At 43.5% G+C, this 17,450-nt stretch overlaps 1 protein-coding gene across 7 annotated transcripts in view; it reads right to left on the bottom strand.

The window, feature by feature from the left end:
* Positions 1 to 17,450, bottom strand: part of LOC142567959 (uncharacterized) — a 176,646-nt gene that overhangs the window by 84,686 nt on the left and 74,510 nt on the right. For 5 of the 7 annotated variants that reach the window (XM_075678057.1, XM_075678060.1, XM_075678062.1 and 2 more), the window contains 2 exons: positions 16,885 to 16,899; positions 1,830 to 2,023 (listed from right to left, as the gene is read on the bottom strand). In XM_075678057.1, the coding sequence (XP_075534172.1) occupies positions 1,830 to 2,023; positions 16,885 to 16,899 (209 nt within the window). The remainder of the gene's footprint in view (positions 1 to 1,829; positions 2,024 to 16,884; positions 16,900 to 17,450) is intronic. The other 2 variants (XM_075678061.1, XM_075678063.1) reach the window with 1 other exon arrangement.

Below are 17,450 nucleotides of genomic sequence, written 5' to 3'. Positions count from 1 at the left end.
CACTGACGAGCACAGCTGCTCGGCGGTCTGGCATCGTTCATCACCACCATGCTGTGGAGCGTTGCTCTTACAGAGGGTGCCTCCAGCCCCCTCCCCCCTTGTTCATGGACCCCGGGGGATCGTGACAGGTGCCAAATGACAACAGTGATGAATGTGTCAACGACAGCCCGGAGCCTAATGTTGGTGAACCCGATGTACCAACGTCCGCACAAGCGCTGGATGCGGCAGACCTGCTGCACCACTTCTTTGGCGCTAACGATGATGGCGAAGACGGACTCGAAATAGTAGCTGCAGCTCAAAAAGATATCATTCGCCTTAAGAAGACATGGCAAAATCTATCAAGGACTTTTTTTTAGCGAAGTGAGCCACCAGCTGGTGTGCTATTGATCAATCAGCGAGCCATTTGGCATGAATAAAGTAGCAATTCCTTGCTGTTCTTTCTTTTTTTCGTTTGTTTTTCTCCGTGTAACAGCCTTTTTTCTTTTCTTTCCGCGTGGCAGGCTGTTGGGAGATTCGGTGGTGAGTACATCCTCTCTTGCTTGCTAATTGTGGGTAGAAATGGTTAGCGGCTATAACGAAGTAATGGTTATAACGAAGTAATTACGACCTCTTTCAACTTCTTTATAATGAGGTTTTACCATATACAGTTAAACCTCGATATAACGAACTTCAATATAAAGGAATTCTCAATATAATGAAGTATTAAACTTTTCATAACCTCTTGTCCGTAGAACACCATGTAATTAGAACCTCAATATAACTAAATTTTGCTTTGCAGCAAAGTAATGCCGACAGAATAAATGGAAACTTTCGTGAATGCAGATGGTCAAATTATTGAATTACAAGCGATTGATTGCAAATGCACCTCTCAAATCACGCGCGGCACGACGAGAGCGACCGCTGAATTGAAGCCACATCATGTTCCGTATAAAGTCCAAGTGCGATAGCATCCTATAGTGTCCTATGCACTTTGTGCTTTAGTATGAGTGGAAGTGTGTGACGGTGAGAAATAAATATTGTGGCTTCATGCATGAGTGCCGCCTCCCTGCACGAGCAAAGGGAAAGAGGGAGAGGGGAGCTAGCTCGCGGTAACGCAATAAAGCACATGCGTGGGGTGGGGCAGGGGCGGCTGGTGCACGTCGTGATTTCTGACGCGCATTTTGGCCACGGCTGCACATGGCTGTAAGCGCGACTAAGCGCATATGCCGCTGCGCATCCAGCTTTAGAGGTAATCTCCCGCGTGTTCAAAGAGTGCACGTGTTGGGAGGGTGCGGCATCATGTAAGCTATCTTCCTGTGCGTTAAGTATTGAAGGTTGCGTAATCTTGAGTTTTGGTGACCCTTTGGAGCAAGAGGCAGACGAAGCATTCGCTCCCCACTGCCGGTGCTTTTCATTATAGCGTCGTCCCAGTGCCAGCGACACTATCAGCCATGAGGGGCGGAGTGCACGCGAAAGCGTGGCTGGCTTCGCTTAATTCGTACCGTCTATGTGAAGATATTTTCGAAATACGTGGCATGAAACTGTATCATTCGTCGCTGAGTCTCGAATTTATCAAAATGAATTATTTTCTCATTCAAATTGGCATTTTTCGATTGCCCGATAATTCAGAAAATTGTGCGGTCCCTTTTTGCATAAGAAAAACTGATCGGCGACTGTATTTATTTGCATAAAGGATCGAATTTTAACGCAGCAAAATTTCAATGTAACCAAGCAAATTGCCAATTTTACCTACTTTGCCATATCGAGGTTCAACAGTACTAAGATAGGTTTCGACATCAAGATAGAGGCAAGATCTATGTTTCAGAAATCACAGGAACTGTGCAACTAACCTCAGAATGGTCTTTTCCTGGCTTTGGATGTGCCACTGGACCACAGTTGGTTGAAGTGTCGAGTGCCCAAGAATCAACCAATCTTGGCTTTGGATACACCACCTGGCTGTCACTGGTCGTGGTGCGGAAGGGCTGTCGCTGCTTGTGGTCAGTATCCAACGTCCCGACGTTCTCCCTTTGCTTGCGCAGCATCTCTGGAAAACAAGAGCAAACAACAGTGAAAGTTTTTGTTATGGCTATTAGTTGCTTTTTAAGCTGTGCAAATTTGATCTCTTGATTCAGCGCACAATAAAAGACATGCAGCCTAGCTTTCACAAATACCAATACCATGAAAAAAAAAAAGAATTGAGGCAGGCTATGAAAATGAGATTAATGCAATGATATACGCAAAACAGAACCAAAGTAATTTCATATGCTTATCGAGGGAAGACTCTGAAGTAACTCAAAAACAGAGCTTCAATGCAGGGACGAGCTTGGACACAGCATGTATGTTGAGATTCTGCCTAATGCCAGTATTCGATGATTGCCCCCCAAGGTTTCCAGATCGCTCCAACCACAGGTAACCAAATTGGCCCGTTACATGTTCTCCCTCTGTTTCCTTGACCGTCTGACATGCATATGTGTTCTCTAACATATAATTTGCAAATTTTGATCTTGTAGCAGATGCGCTCAATTTCTTTAACCTGCTGTCATCTGCATTTTGATTCTAGCGTACTTTTCATTTGTGCTTAACTATTATTACTTTTTTTTTACACAGGAAAAAGATGTAGCCCAAAAATAGCCAGATAGCCAAAGGGAAAATTCTGATGCCAACTTGGACAAAAAGTAGCCGAATTTGGCTATTATTAGCCCAATCTGGCAACCCTGTTGCCACCAGCATAGCTTCTTAGAAAAATTACTAGAGGGAACTCTGGCGCTAGTGTCTACGGGAGCTGCAATGAGAGCAGTTGTACCAGCATGGGAATTATGGGAAGTACATGGATTTGCCTAAACTTCATCCTTTTGGCTTCAAATGGCTTTGCGACTTTGTAAACTCGTCGTTTTCAACAGTGTATTGTGTAATAAATAATTAAATAAACATCATTAAAATTGTCTGACGACAGGATTCGAACATAGGAACTCTAGCACACAAACCTGATATTGAAACCATTAAGCCACGAACGCATGTACTAACACACAAATGAAACGCCCTTATGAATTTATTGCGGGCATGCCAGTGCCACGAGACGCTCGGCGCGTTTCGATTTGGCCACCTGGACAAGCTCAATCGTTGCAATTAATAGCAATTGTGCGTGTTCCCGGCTTCTTCTGCACTTCGAAGAGAATAGATTGCGCTGAAATTTGCGACAATAACATTGATATAGCGTAATACACAAAGCCACAAGAACGTATGAATCTACAAGCACGAAGATCAGGCAAATCCATGTACTTCCCATAATTCCCATAGCGGTGCAACGACTGCAGCGCCAGAGTTCCCTCTAGTAATTTTTGTAGGAAACTCTACGGCCACCAGTCTGTGTCTGTCCCAGCATGCCTCAGTTCATGATGCATGCGGCGATGGGTTGACTGAAACCATACTGCCGAGGTCAACACAAACAGAGCCCTATGGACTGGTGAGGAGAGGTGTGTGCAAAGAGAAGCAATTAAGACGCAAAAAACGGTGGTAAGGTTGACTATTAGTCTTAGCCTATTTCATTGCTGCATTCTTGGCCTAATGCAAACTGGTGCGGGACACACATGCCAATGGTGGCAAAACACCATTCTGCATTGGCATGAGATAAGTATACGTGTGATTGTGGCCTAAAGATTAGAGTATCGTACTGTTGTGCCTGGAAACTAAGGTTCGATCTTACTATAAGACACATAATTCTTTCATTTTCTGTGCATGAGCTATTCAGCAAGACAGCAACGGCCACAGTTAGTAATGTCCAGGAGGTCAACAAAGGCAGGTGAGCGATAGTAAAACATTGCAGTTGCAGTGACTGCATCACAGAAGTTAGTGTCAGCTGTCAGAAGCCAAAGCAAAATGATTTGTTAACGGGAGAGGCAGAGAGACCAACACGTGAACATGTATATTACCTGCCATTCCATATAGGGAAGGGGAAAAAATGCATGGATGACTGGGTCGAGAAAGGATGCATAAAAGAATGTATGCATAACACTGCCATTTCCTTGAAGCCAAAGGTCTAGCCCACCTGATCGCAAAATGGCCAATACATCCTTCACAGTCGTTATTGCTGCTTATTACTGTCCTACGTAACTGGTACATATTACAACCACATGAGACCAATAGATAATGCAACAAAGGAAACTGACATTTAGAAATAGGTACTAAAGAATGGAACAAAACTAAACAAGAAACAACTTGCTGAGGCGAGTGTTAAACGCCCATCCTCTGCTGTGTGCATGCAATGCGTACCAACTGGGCTACTGTGGGAGCTGTGCCCATGACCACTTTCTTGGGGACTTATGCATGTGTACGAGATATAGCCCTGGGCGCATTAACCAGTTCCCCTTGAAGCCATGGTGGCAGATCTGCAACATCCTTTCAACCACAGGCATCATGTTGTATGCGCGCTTAGCGGTGGACAGTTAGCCAATAAACTTTCCCATGTTACCTCGGCTGTGTAATGAGTTACAGGAATAAGCGGAACCAAGAGGCTCGTTACAACCACGCTGCACATTCGATCTTCTAGGTTTCTGTAATAGAATCAGGTATGGCAAGCCATCGCCACTGCTGATATTGTAAAGCATAGACTCCTATATGATATGGTATCAAAAAGTTTTGAGAATGATTCCGTCTTGAAGAAAGTGATTTCTTTATGTGCATTTAGACACTGTCATCTTCAATGTAGTCTCCTTGCACAGCAATACAGTGCTCTCAGCGTTCCTACAACTTTGCAAATATGTCCTTGAAGTTTTTTTCCGGTACAGTCAAATCTCGTTACAACAAATCTCAAGGAACCGCTAAAATTGTTCGTTATTTTGAAAAATTGTAATACTGAAAAAAATCTGATTCGCATGGAAAATCATAAATGCAACAAAAGCAGTCGCCTACCTTTGCTGGGAACACATCCACAAATGCGTTAATGTATAATAAAGCACGGAAAAAAGCACTAGAAGCACTGAGTATTCGAAAATGTATGCACGTTTATTTAAATAAATGGTGCAATCCCCCACACCTTTACAATGTCAATTCCAGCGTCCACTTGAGAAAGAATATCCATCTTTTCTTTCACAGAGAATTGCCTCTGCTTTGTTTTAGTGCTACTCCTAGAGCTCACAGCGAACATAGCAACGAACGTCTAACATTTAAAGCGAGCAAAACAGCCCTCTGACAAACGTACCGAGGTATTTGGTTGACGGAAGAAAGACGGCGAGGGCCGGCAAGGTGCAATTGCAAGTGCAGGTGATTCCGATAGGGCAAGTGCGCGTTTAAAAAAGCGCAGAAGCATAGAGAAATATAGGCAGGCATACTGATGATGATGGTAGCGGCACATACGAAGCATTTGTCGTCGTTTGTGCCGTTGCGAGCAGATTCTTACGTTTCAAATTCGTTATTGTGAAGTGTTATTGAAATACGATGACAATGAAATTCGGTGCATTATTCTGGAAAATTTGGTATTCTGAACTTCGTTGTAGTGAAAGATTTTTATATTCAACCAATGGGCGCTTGGCAGGAGATTTTTGAAATTTTCGTTAATTTGAAAAACATTGTTAATGTGAGGTTCGCTTGAACAGGATTTCACCGTACAAGCTCAGAAAATTTCTGCAATTCGTGCCTGATTTAAGCAATTGTGTATAAATGATGACCTTAGAGCTTCGTCTTTAACTTTGTAACAAAGCAAAATAATTGAAGGTGAAGCCTGATGAATTACCCTCTCACGTAGAAGATCATCAGTAGGGACGAAATTTAGGTGTACATATATGACACAAAGAAATAGCAAGAGTCATTGCAATGGAATAGCTCAATGTCTCCGCGACTGAAAAGAGGGTAGGGATGTCCACAGCTCGGGAAAAAGTGCATGCTCATTGTTGTCTTTGGTACTTTGAGTACACTGGTGCACCAGGAATTCATCTCGAATGGCCCGACTATAAAGAGAGAGTTTTACTGTCAATTTTGAACGTATCTGAGGGAGGCAGTTTAGGGGACATGGCCCGATCTGCGGCGCACAAAAGGCTCGATGCTGTACAACAATGCACCATCACAAATAACTCTGCACACGCAAGTTTCTCGTCAGAAACAACATGGTTCCTACCCTACACGTCAGATCTGGCTCCTGCTTATCTCAATCTTTTCGCAATGTTAAAAACCCAGCTCAAACGTCGCCATTTTGACAGAATACAACTTAAAGATTGAATCACTGTAGGATGCTCAACTCATTCCAAAAAAAAAAAAAAAGGATGACTTCTAGCACATATTCACCAAGAGGCAGGAATGCTGGAAAAAAATTAAATTCTGGGGTTTTATGTGCCAAAACGATGATATGATAATGAGGCACGCAGTAGTGGGAGACTTATTACTTTTGACCACCTGGGGTTTTTAACATGTGCCCAATGAACAGTACACGGCTGTTTTTGTATTTCGCCCCCATTAAGGAATGCTGGAAGCACTGCAATACTGCACAAGGGAATTATTTCAAATGTCACAGTGTTTGAATGCACATAAATGAATTATTTTCTTCAAACAGAGCCAGTCTTGAAACTTTTCGATACTACCCATTATTTTTCAACGCCTGCCTGGTTACTCTGCAATGCATGGGAGCCAGCAGTCCACTGCGGTAGCACCACATTCCCAATAACTTGACCTCTGTTGTCTTGAGAGCACAGGCAATTTTAGCTGGGCACTGCTGCTGCTCCATGCCAGTCCGTGCCGGCTAACTGTATGGCATGCAATCATGTGCAATAACAGATAGTAGACGTGACCCTAACAATCCCCCCGAAAAATGTCACCAATTACTAGAAAGTGGCACCCTCTCAGTGACCCTCAGTTCTTGTGTCACTAGCTGGGCTAGCATTGAAAAAAAAAAATACAGGAGGCTGCGTGTGGAGTCTCAACTACCAACAGTCTATTGCTGCTTATTTCCAATTTTGATGGAAAACTAAGCTCACTGGATTTAGAACACTTGATTACATGCAATGTTATTTTTGTTTTCTTTGAAGTTTGTTCTTTCTTTCATTGCTTGCCAACGTTGCTCAAGATGCATCTGCACCAACCCGGACCGCTCTCTGCAGCAATGTCCTCTTTTGAAACATCTCTGCAGTTCCCCCACCAAGCTAGCCCTCACCACACTCCTTTGATACTCACTGATCTTCTCACACCTGGGGGGAGAGCGAGTTACAGAAACCCCTCACCAAGGAACAGGGCTTGTTTGTGCTGATAGAAATTAGCATTTTTGTCGAAACGCTTGCTGTAGCCTTTCATCACTCTTTGTAGACCACTTCAAACCTGTCTTTCTGTGTACCCTTTTGCAACCAACCTATCGTGTGCTAAAGGCAGGACATAATAGTGAAATTCTAAAAACCTGTATTTACATTGGCATCACTTAACTTCAAGCCAATTATTTTATCAACAAGAGAAACATTCAAGTATAGTTTAGTATTGTCATACTGATAAGAGTAGGCTGCTGCAGCCTTCAATTTTTATTTCAAAGCTGTCAAAATGTTGAAAAATTTGTGAAGTGGCAGCATTACCATAGCATTTGCCTGCAGGATCTTAATTAAGCTTGCACATGTGGCATGGATCGCACAACGACTGATACAAAAGGAAATGACAGAGATCATATTAAGAGACAGGAAGGTTTGCAGCACTGATTAGAAAGTAAATACAAGCAGCTGATGCTCTATGACCGATGGTCTGTTAGGGAAACAGAATATGTACAAAGAGAAAGGAAACACAGCTGACAGCACCAGAGGATTAATAAGGTGGTGTGATGCCATTGGGAAATTCATAGGAATATGATGGAGCCGGCTGGCGCAAGACAGGGGTAACTGGAGATTACTGGGAAAGGGCTTTCGTAGGCCTCCACTAGACACAAAACAGGCTTACAATGAGAATGACTCATATGCTCTTCTTGGTTTGTATGCAGCTGGTCAAATGTATCTGTGTGCATGGGCGAAGTTGCAATTATGTGCATACACTAAAAGATACGCCGGCAAAAATTTATGAATAGTTTGCTCTCTCTCCCTGCTGTGCGGCATGCTGTTGATGCCTAACAAATAAATTTAATGAGAAAACAGCCCTTTTAAACGCAGTCTTCAAACAGTAGACTTTGCACGAACAGCTTTGATAAAACGTTCATGATTTGCCTTGATATGCTCGTTACAAGAGTGCTGAGCAGCCAGCTTCAGTCAGACCATGACTGGGAAAGCTGATAGGGTGTAAGGCAGTTTTACAGAAGGGTGCAGTGCTCACAGTGCAAAAGTCGTCGAGCCCAATACAACACACAGCAGGCCACACCTCATGAACAGTGTTGCAACACTGGGCCCCCGCACCACAGGATGCGACTTACTACCAGTGTCCACAAGCAAACTGCATGTACATTCTAGGCAGACAGCACACTCTACCATAACTGAGAATGCAGCTGTCTTCACAGCCAAGGGACTCGAGCATTGTCGATCATGGCAAGCATAAGAATCGAATATAGGCGAGTTGTAACAGAGCAAAAGAGACAAAGCCAAGGAAAAAGTAGGAATGACCGCACTGTCTCCTAACTGAAGGCTTACTGATAACATGTGTCGATTAGATATACAAGCTCACAAAAAACAATATGAGACTGGCAAAAGTGGGGTGACAAAATCAATGGTCAAGCGAGGTGCAATTACCAGTCATCTAGAAAAGCTAACTCCACCGCAGTCTTGTGTAAGCCAGCCATATATTGCTCCAACTAAACAGGAGCTTGATTTTTAATATAACACATATCTGCATCACGTCAATGTGGCTCAGCTGATTTTGTCATCCAACTGACTCATTTTGTCTTTTCTGAGCTTACAGAATTAAACCGCACGTTTTCAATAAACCTTCAGTTGAAAGACAGCGCCTGTGTCGCCTCCCACTCTTTCCTTGTCTCCTGTTCTTTTTTGTGCTGTAAATCGCAGATGACAAATAGGCGTTCTGTTGAACTTAAACTTAAGAGCAAAGCTCCTGCTCAAAGTGCAAGGGTTTGGTTTGAATTGATTCAGTTTGAAGGCATTGTAGAGTCTGCAACAGCAAGGGTTCGCTAGTGCATTTCAGTGGCTATATACAATTGCACTTTAGAGTGCCCTGAAACAATGCTGCAGACTGTCTGGCACATGTAATTCACTAAAAAGCCAATACACTCTAATGTCCAAAGAGTCTGTTCCCACATGACTGATTCCAGCCTACTGACACATAAAATTCCTGAGAAACAAAACAGAAGCCTGTTCTTTAATAAAAAGACAAAGAACAGCACTAAAAACAGGATGACAACAAGAGTGAGACCAACACAGCGCTGTGTTTGTCTCCTCTCGTTGTCGTCCTGTTTTTAGTGCCATTTCCTCAAGTTCCGTAATGTACCAAACAGCGTAATTAAACACACCTCTGCAGAAACTCGTTCTCAGAAAGTTTTTTATGGTTGATTATTTTAGTCACTCTGAGGCTTGCAGAAAATTTTCCTAGGGTTTGGAGATGAGCACTTCAAATGAATGCAAGAAAAAGATTAAAAAGTTCAAAATGTCTTGTGAGTACTCCTTGAAGTACCTCTACAGCCCTCATTTAACATTACAGAGTTTCTCACATTGCGCTCAATAAGCCCAATGCCTGAACCAGGTATACGGCAGCAGAAGCTTTGAACTGTTTTGAAAACATGTTGCACATTTATGGCCTGTGTATACTGCATTCACCATTTCAGGTGTTTTCTAATTAGAGATTTCTGGCATGTCTGTCTAGCTGCTGCTGCTGATGCATTTGAAAAGTGCACGGCATCACAGTGGGAGAAATGCTGGGTGAAAACACATCAGATGTGGAAGTAAGCCACAGCAAACTTTTCACTAGTGTATATTTTACCACCCACTAGGAATGGCAAGGAACCATTCAGCTAGTTATGAGACACAACCATTTCAGTGCAGCCTGTGGTGCTTGGAGTGCAGCTATGTGCACTGTTGCTGTCTTCTGGCGTTCCAGTTAATTGGTCATTTTTTTTTTACCCTTGAGAGTAACAAAATGGATAGTAAAGGAAAGGAAATGCTGTCAAAAGATTTGCTTGAGTATTATCGGATAGCAAAATTTGCAAGCACAAAATAAAGTCAGCCAACACTTGAGAGACGACTGGGGATCAATGGGAGAAACTTTCCTCTAGCAGCAAACATTAATATTCTGCTCTTTATGGTGACATCTATACACAGGTTGTGTCAAGAAAGTAATGCAATCATATCAGTAAAAAAATTTTTATTCAACATATCATTACAGATGTTTAAAATTCTTTGTAGTAGTCCCCTTTGGTATCTACACATTTTCGCCAGAAACTCTGCAAAGTACTGTACGCATCCTGGAAGGCATCGACGGGAATTAACCTCATTTGTCATGGTGGTTTGGATTGCTTCAATGGTCTCAAAACAGACTCCTTTCAGGCCAGATTTAATTCTCAGGACAGGAAAAAGTCCATTGGAGCCAGGTCAGCACTGTGGGGGGGGGGGGGGGGGGCAGCATTGCCAAGTTGTACTTGCCCAGGAACTCCTCAATTTGCAGAGAGGTGTGGCTGGGATCATCATCATGGTGCAACTGCCAGGTATCGGCAATCTCCTTTTGAGCTTTCTTTTCTTAATCTCTCGAACACATTCACATTCACCAAACAGGTAGCTGTCAGTGTTGACTGTCTGCCCTTGGGGCATGAATTCTTTGTTAACCACACCCTTGGCAATGAAAACAACAATTAGCATGGTTTTCACTTTCGACTTGTTAATACTCAAATACTCCTGCTTCGTCACTGGTAATTCCATTGTCCAAAAAATGAAGTTCAATTTGCACACATCGCAAAAGTTCACATTCAATCATCACTTGGCTGTTCTCGTGGTCATAAGTCAGCAGTTTGATGACCAATTTGTAGCTAATGATGTTGTTCACAGTAATTTTCAGGATATTGAGTTTCTGCTATCATATGTACACTCATTCGGCAGTTGGTGTTCAAAACATCATGGGCATATGAGACACATTTCCGTCACATTTGCTGGTTGGCGGTTATCCAGAGTGGAATTCCTCATCTACGTCTTCCTGGCCATCCCTAAACGACTTCAACCATCTCGAAACTTGAGAATATGACAAAGCATAGCCTCCCTAGGCTTGTTGAATCATTTGGTAGCTGTCGCCAGGACTTTCGCTGAGTTTAGCACAGAACTTCATTGTATACCTTTGTTCAGCTGTTGAGTTCATTGCATGTCATGATGGCACTATCTGGAGATTCACGAAGACAGTGATCCTTACGCTCTGAGAGCTCGGAGCAGACTGAGCTATGCAGTGCCCCCTAAGCTAACAAGTCTGAGTGCGCTAGGACCAATAGAGTGCCCAAAAAAAAAATAATTGCATTACTTTCCAGGCACACTCTGTACATATTAAAGTGAAGCTTTCTCCCCTTCCTGTTCTTGGCATGGTTGCTGCTGTTGTCTACTGCTATGAGAGTCCGCACCTTAGTGTGGAGATATATATATTATTATATACACAGTTGAACCCCCTTATAACAATACCAGTTTTAACCATATATCGGTTATAACAATGAAAACCTGCAGCACCATCAACTTTTGTATGTTTTTTATGGGGAAATAACCCGCTTATTGCAATGTCCCCAGGCTGCATTAGCGGTTATAATGATTAAGTCTGGCTGCTGGGTTTTCGTGACGAAAGGTAATGGAATGTGAAATCCTTGAAAAGAAAAAAGAATAAGTGAAATGCGAGCCACTGCATGATCGCCTGCCACCGCAACTGCCGCCACATACTTCTCTCCACGAGACATGCATGCCAGTCTCGTGCGCATCTCTTCCGTCACACTTACACCCCTCCGAACACAAAAGGGCTGTGCCCAAAGCTCTGTGCTGCACCACCCTCTGAAACACAAATGAACTGGCCCAACTGCGCTGCCGGCGCTGCTCCCAGATTGCTTACTGGGCCATCTCTATGGTGGGGCCCTCACACCTGGTTCTTTATTCTATGGCCCTCAGTCTGCACAATTCTGCTAATGGATTAAGTCGCTCGTGTTTATCTTTCTTCGTTGCGTCGAAGTTGTTCTTCGCCACTTTCGTTTCTCAGCCTCGTTTGACTTGCCACAAAAACAGAAGATGGCTGATCCACCAGCTGATTATTGGCAATGCACGACTTTGCCGGTGAAAAGAAAGCGCACTGCCATAGATTTGGAAACGAATTGCTTCAACCGATGAGGCGATCGTCGCGAATGTACTTGTATCGGATAGTGACAGTGACGGCCATGACAGCAGTGCTGACGCAGTAGGACAGGCTGCCTCAACATTGTCCCCGCAGGAAATCCAGTAGATGATGCAGTCCCTCGTGGGCTTGTTTTCGCGAGGGACTTTCCGCTTCACTACGTGGATGCCTTGGAGAAAGATGTCGGCAACCTCCGCGTGAAGCAAGCAAGACTGACAGACATGCGGTTTTCTCGTGCAAGTTAGTGAGAAGTACATGGCAAGATGCTTGTGGCGATCACGTCGCAGCGTTTCTTCTGGATTTCTCAAGCTGAAATGCTGCCTCGGCAACCTTTCCGCATCTTTTAAAAGGTGCCTTTTACTTGCCATGTCACTCGCCGCCCGTGACCCCTCTTTGCTGTTATAGCAGTAGCTCTCTTGAACGCCGACAGCCGTGGCTTGTTAAAAACATGCAATCGGAGCAAGCAGGAACCAGAGTTGAACGGTCAAATGAGTCAACACAATCAGAAGCCGGATGCAAGAAGGTGGTGGAGGGGAGAACTGGCCTCCCACCATTATAATTTTCTCGAAACAGCTATGCCATCTGCCATTTTCATTTTTTTTTTTCACGCAACACGGTTATAACAATTATAGGTTATAACAATGAAATTTTCCTCTTGAATATTGTTATAAGTGGGTTCAAATGGGTGTGTGTGAGTGTATATATATATACATATCCAGGATCTGCGGATACGGATCATTAGACTGAAATAATAAGAATAAGAATGGGCTCGGGTGCGTTTGGCAGGCATTCTCAGATCATGAACAGCAGGTTGCCATTATCCCTCAAGAGAAAAGTCTATAACAGCTGTGTCTTACCAGTACTCACGTACGGGGCAGAAACCTGGAGGCTTGCGAAAAGGGTTCTACTTAAATTGAGGACGACGAAACGGGCTATGGAAAGAAGAATGAGGGGTCTAATGTTAAGGGATAAGAAGAGAGCTGATTGGGTGAGGGAACAATTGCGAGTTAATGACATCTTAGTTGAAATCAAGAAAATGAAATGTCCATGGGCAGGGCATGGAATGAGGAGAGAATGAGTTAAGTGTTACGGACTGGATTCCAATAGAATGGAAGCGTAGCAGGGGGAGGCAGAAAGTTAGGTGGACAGATGAGTTTAATAAGTTTGCAGGGACAACATGGCCACAATTAGCGCATGACGGGGTAGTTGGAGAAGTATGGGAGAGGCCTTTGCCCTGCAGTGGGCGTAGCCAGGGTGATGATGATGATGATGATGATATATCCGAAGTGTACATGCGTGCCAAAAGAAAGTACCAGCATATGGGCTTGCATATATGCCCTTTGTATGCTCACAAAACATAGTAGTAAACTAAGCGAACCTCTGTTCTGCATTAAAAAAATAGAAGAAATTCCTGCATAAAACCTGAACCTATCACATCGGCTCACAGGTATTTTGAAATTGCATCGACCTGTGATTAGAACAGAGCATTAAATTCAATGAAGTGCTTGATCTAATTTTTTTGATTTAGGCATGCAATATGTGCCACTGGATGTGCGATTTCTAAACTGCAATGTGTGCCATAAAGTAATTATTTAAGAACTTAGTGTGTTTTTGTTAATTAGTTGATTATACATTTCAATCTTTCTGCAAGTAATGTTCGCCTCTTTGTGTAGACCATCTCAGAGAATATAATTGTGCTTTATTCTGCCACAGGATATCTTTAAAAAATATTTCAAGATCTTTCCCGAGACACCCTGCATATACAATCTTTATTTACAAGCTTACCCACTACTGTGGCTTAGCGATTATGGTGTTAGGTGCCAAGAACGAGGTCACAGGATCGAATGCCAGCCATGGCAGTCGCGCTTCAACAGGGGAGAAATGCAAAAATGCCTGTGTCCTGTGTATTGGGGTCAACTTAAAGGCCTCCTGATGGTCAAAATTAATCCGCAGCCTTCCACTATTGCGTGCCTCCTGGTAAAATCGTGGTTTTGCCACGTAAAAGACCAGAACATATTTCATTTCAATATTTGCAAGAGCCTGTTGTTTACATCAGACATTAAAACATAGTGTGCAAAACAAAACATTGCCTTCACAGCACTATGACAAATTTAACTCTGAGCGTGATTAAGCGAAGCAGGAGGTTCACTATTACAGTTGAACCCACTTATAACAATATTAAAGTGCCCCAAAATTCAAATGTTATTACCGGGTTGCATGAAACAAATCAAAATAGGGGGATGGCAAAGCTGTTGTGAGAAAACTATAATGGCAGAGAGGCCAGTGCCCCTCTCCCCACCACATTCCTCCGCCTCGCTGGTGATTGTTCTCACTCGTTTAACTGCTTCCTAGGTGCTCCGATCGCGTATAACAAGCCGCGGCTATCGGCGTTAAAGAATGGCACTGATATAACAACTGCAAAGAGGGATCACCAAGTGGCAAGTGATCGCTCTGGTGGCCCCGAAAGGCACCTTTTAAAAAATGCGAGAAGACTGCCACGGCAGCCTGTCAGCTAGAGAAATCCCGAATAAACGCAGAGGCGAGATTGCCACAAGCATCTCGCCATGTACTTCTCACTTGCTTGCACGAGAAAACCCTATGTCCGTCAGCCTTGCATGCTTTACGCGAAGCTTGCCGACAACCTTCTCCAAGGCATCCAGGTGCTCCACGTGGTGCAGCGGAAGCTTCCTCGCAAAACGAAGTACCGGAGCGACTGAATCATCTGCTAGGGCTCCTGTGAGGACAACGTTGACGCAGCCTGCCCTACCGCATATTGCTGCCATCATTCAATGACTTCTCACATTTTCCCACTTTGTATTACTGACCAATTTTCGTAAACGAGAAGGAAGGGGATTAACTGAGGGGCCCAATTTTTTTATTAGTCATATTATAAGAAGCCAACAAACACTGACACCAAGGACAACATAGGGGAAATTGCTTGTGCTTAATAAATGAAATAAAGAAACGATGAATTAATGGAAATGAAAGTGGATGAAAAAAAAAACAACTTGCCGCAGGTGGGGACCGAACCCACAACCTTCGCATTTCGTACGCGATTCTCTACCAATTGAGCTACCGCGTTGGAGTTTCCCCATCCACTTTCTTGGGTATTTATGTTTACTAGTAGAACCCTGGGAGTGTTAGCCAGCGCCACCACTCACAGACCGTGGCGGCGGACGTGGAACGTCTTTTCTGCCGCAGGCGTCACGAGAATGTGATCTTTTTGCGTGAAGGCGACCAGTCAGCTTCACCCAAGAAGATTACGTACTCGTGACGCCTGCGGCAGTTTCACGTCCGCCGCAATTTTTGTGTATTCTGTAAATGTACTAACCTCCCCCTCCCCCCTTATGCAATACCCCAAGCAGGGGCCTTCAAGGGAATAATAAATGATGATCATCACCATCACCGTCGCTATCTGATGCAAGCACATACGCGACAATCACCTCATCAGTTAGAAGCACTTAGTTTCCAAATCCATAGCCGTGCGCTTTCTTTTCACCGGCAATGTTGTGCATTGCCAATTATCTTCCATCTTCAGCCATCTTTCAGCCGATTATCTTCCAGATCAGCCAACTTCAGTTTCGGTGGCGAGTCAAGAGGCTGGGAAACCACGTGGCCAGGAACGATTTTAATGTAACTGACAAAGACGAATACAGATGATTAAGCTGGTTGCATAAGTGCACTGAATAAGGGACCAGCAAGCAATCTGGGAGTAGCGCAGTTGGCGCAGTCCATTCGTATTTCAGAGGGTGGCACGGCGTAGAGCTATGGGCACAGCCCATTCATGTTCGGAGGGGCGGAAAGGCAACGGGTGAGATGCATGCGGAGAAGGCTGGAAAATGAGCATGCGGCGGCTGTCAGGGCTATCCTTCAGCGGCTTGAATTTTTCATTTTCTTTTTTTTTTTTTTTTCTTTTTAAGGAATTCACATTTCACTACCTTTCGGTACGGACACCCAGCAGCCAGACTGTAACCGATAATGTGACATTGGGGCATGGTAGTGAGGGAGTTATTTCACCATGGAAAATACCACGGAAACACCCGTCGTCTTTGTAATATGTAGCCACAGCTTTAGGCGCATATTTGGCCGAACCACGGCTTTTAATTCATTGGTGCTTCTTCGTGCCATAAGCTACTGGAATGATATTCCTGATCGCATCGTTGCCATTCATGACTCTGCAATCTTCAAAGAGCAAGTACTCCTCTGGTTTTCTTAGCTGTTTTATTCACTGCCTTGTACTTCGTTAGTCACCCTTTTAGCCGCGATTTCAATGTTCCTTCAGAGATTGCATATACTGTTCAATATTTGTCTGGCCTTATATTTGTAGCTTTATACTTGTCAGTACTTCTCTGCATCCTGTGAAACTGTTACCCATTGTATTATGATGCATGAGCTGCTTTCTTTTTGGGTCCTTCATTTTGCGTACATGCCCCCCTCCCACCATACTCCTATTTGGAGCCTGTCAGTATTTTGAATAAATAAATAAATAAATAAATAAATAAATACAAAAGTCGACGGTACAGCAGCTTCTCATTGTTACAACCGATATATTGTTAAAACCGATATCCTTATACTAAGTGGGTTCGGCTGTATAGCAGAAGAGTCTCGCAGCAGCATTTAGGCTGCCATAGTTAACTCATGCGACCTGAGCGAGTAAGTACTTACCAGCAAGCCTAGCACCTGTGACCAGCAATCCAAAAGGCAGCCAGAGCACATGGGTGTTGGCCACAGTCATGGAAAGAATGAAATGTGGAGATGAAAGTGCAGTAAGTGGTTGAGATGTGGATCATAATTTCTGTGTCTTTTCACCTTTCTTTATGTGTATTTTTCTTAAACAAAAACTAACAAGGTAAAAAGGGTACATAACAATAGAAGTAAATTCCAAGTTTTTTCCATTGAAATGAAGCGAGAAATAAAACACACTGCATAACAATGCACTTGGGAACTTTCTGTGACAAAAGGCTTAAAGAGTATGAGCTACAAACACTGAAACACTCCCAATTCAGAATTTGTACAGAACATTTGATGCAAATACAAGGACAGGGATGGAAGCAGCCAAAGAAGCTTGGAAGCAGCTCTAGGAGCAGCAAATTTTTTTTTTTTTTTTGAAGCAGATTTGGAGCATGAATTGCCCGTTTTGGAGCAGCTTGGTGAAGGTCAATATGAGTGAAATAAAGGAGTACAAAGAAAAGATGTTCCTTATTTGACTTTGCAGAACACTATTAGGTTAC

Source organism: Dermacentor variabilis, unplaced genomic scaffold (genome assembly GCF_050947875.1).
Source record: "Dermacentor variabilis isolate Ectoservices unplaced genomic scaffold, ASM5094787v1 scaffold_15, whole genome shotgun sequence".
Classification (NCBI taxonomy): domain Eukaryota; kingdom Metazoa; phylum Arthropoda; class Arachnida; order Ixodida; family Ixodidae; genus Dermacentor; species Dermacentor variabilis.
This window is presented reverse-complemented; position numbering and strand designations above follow the sequence as displayed.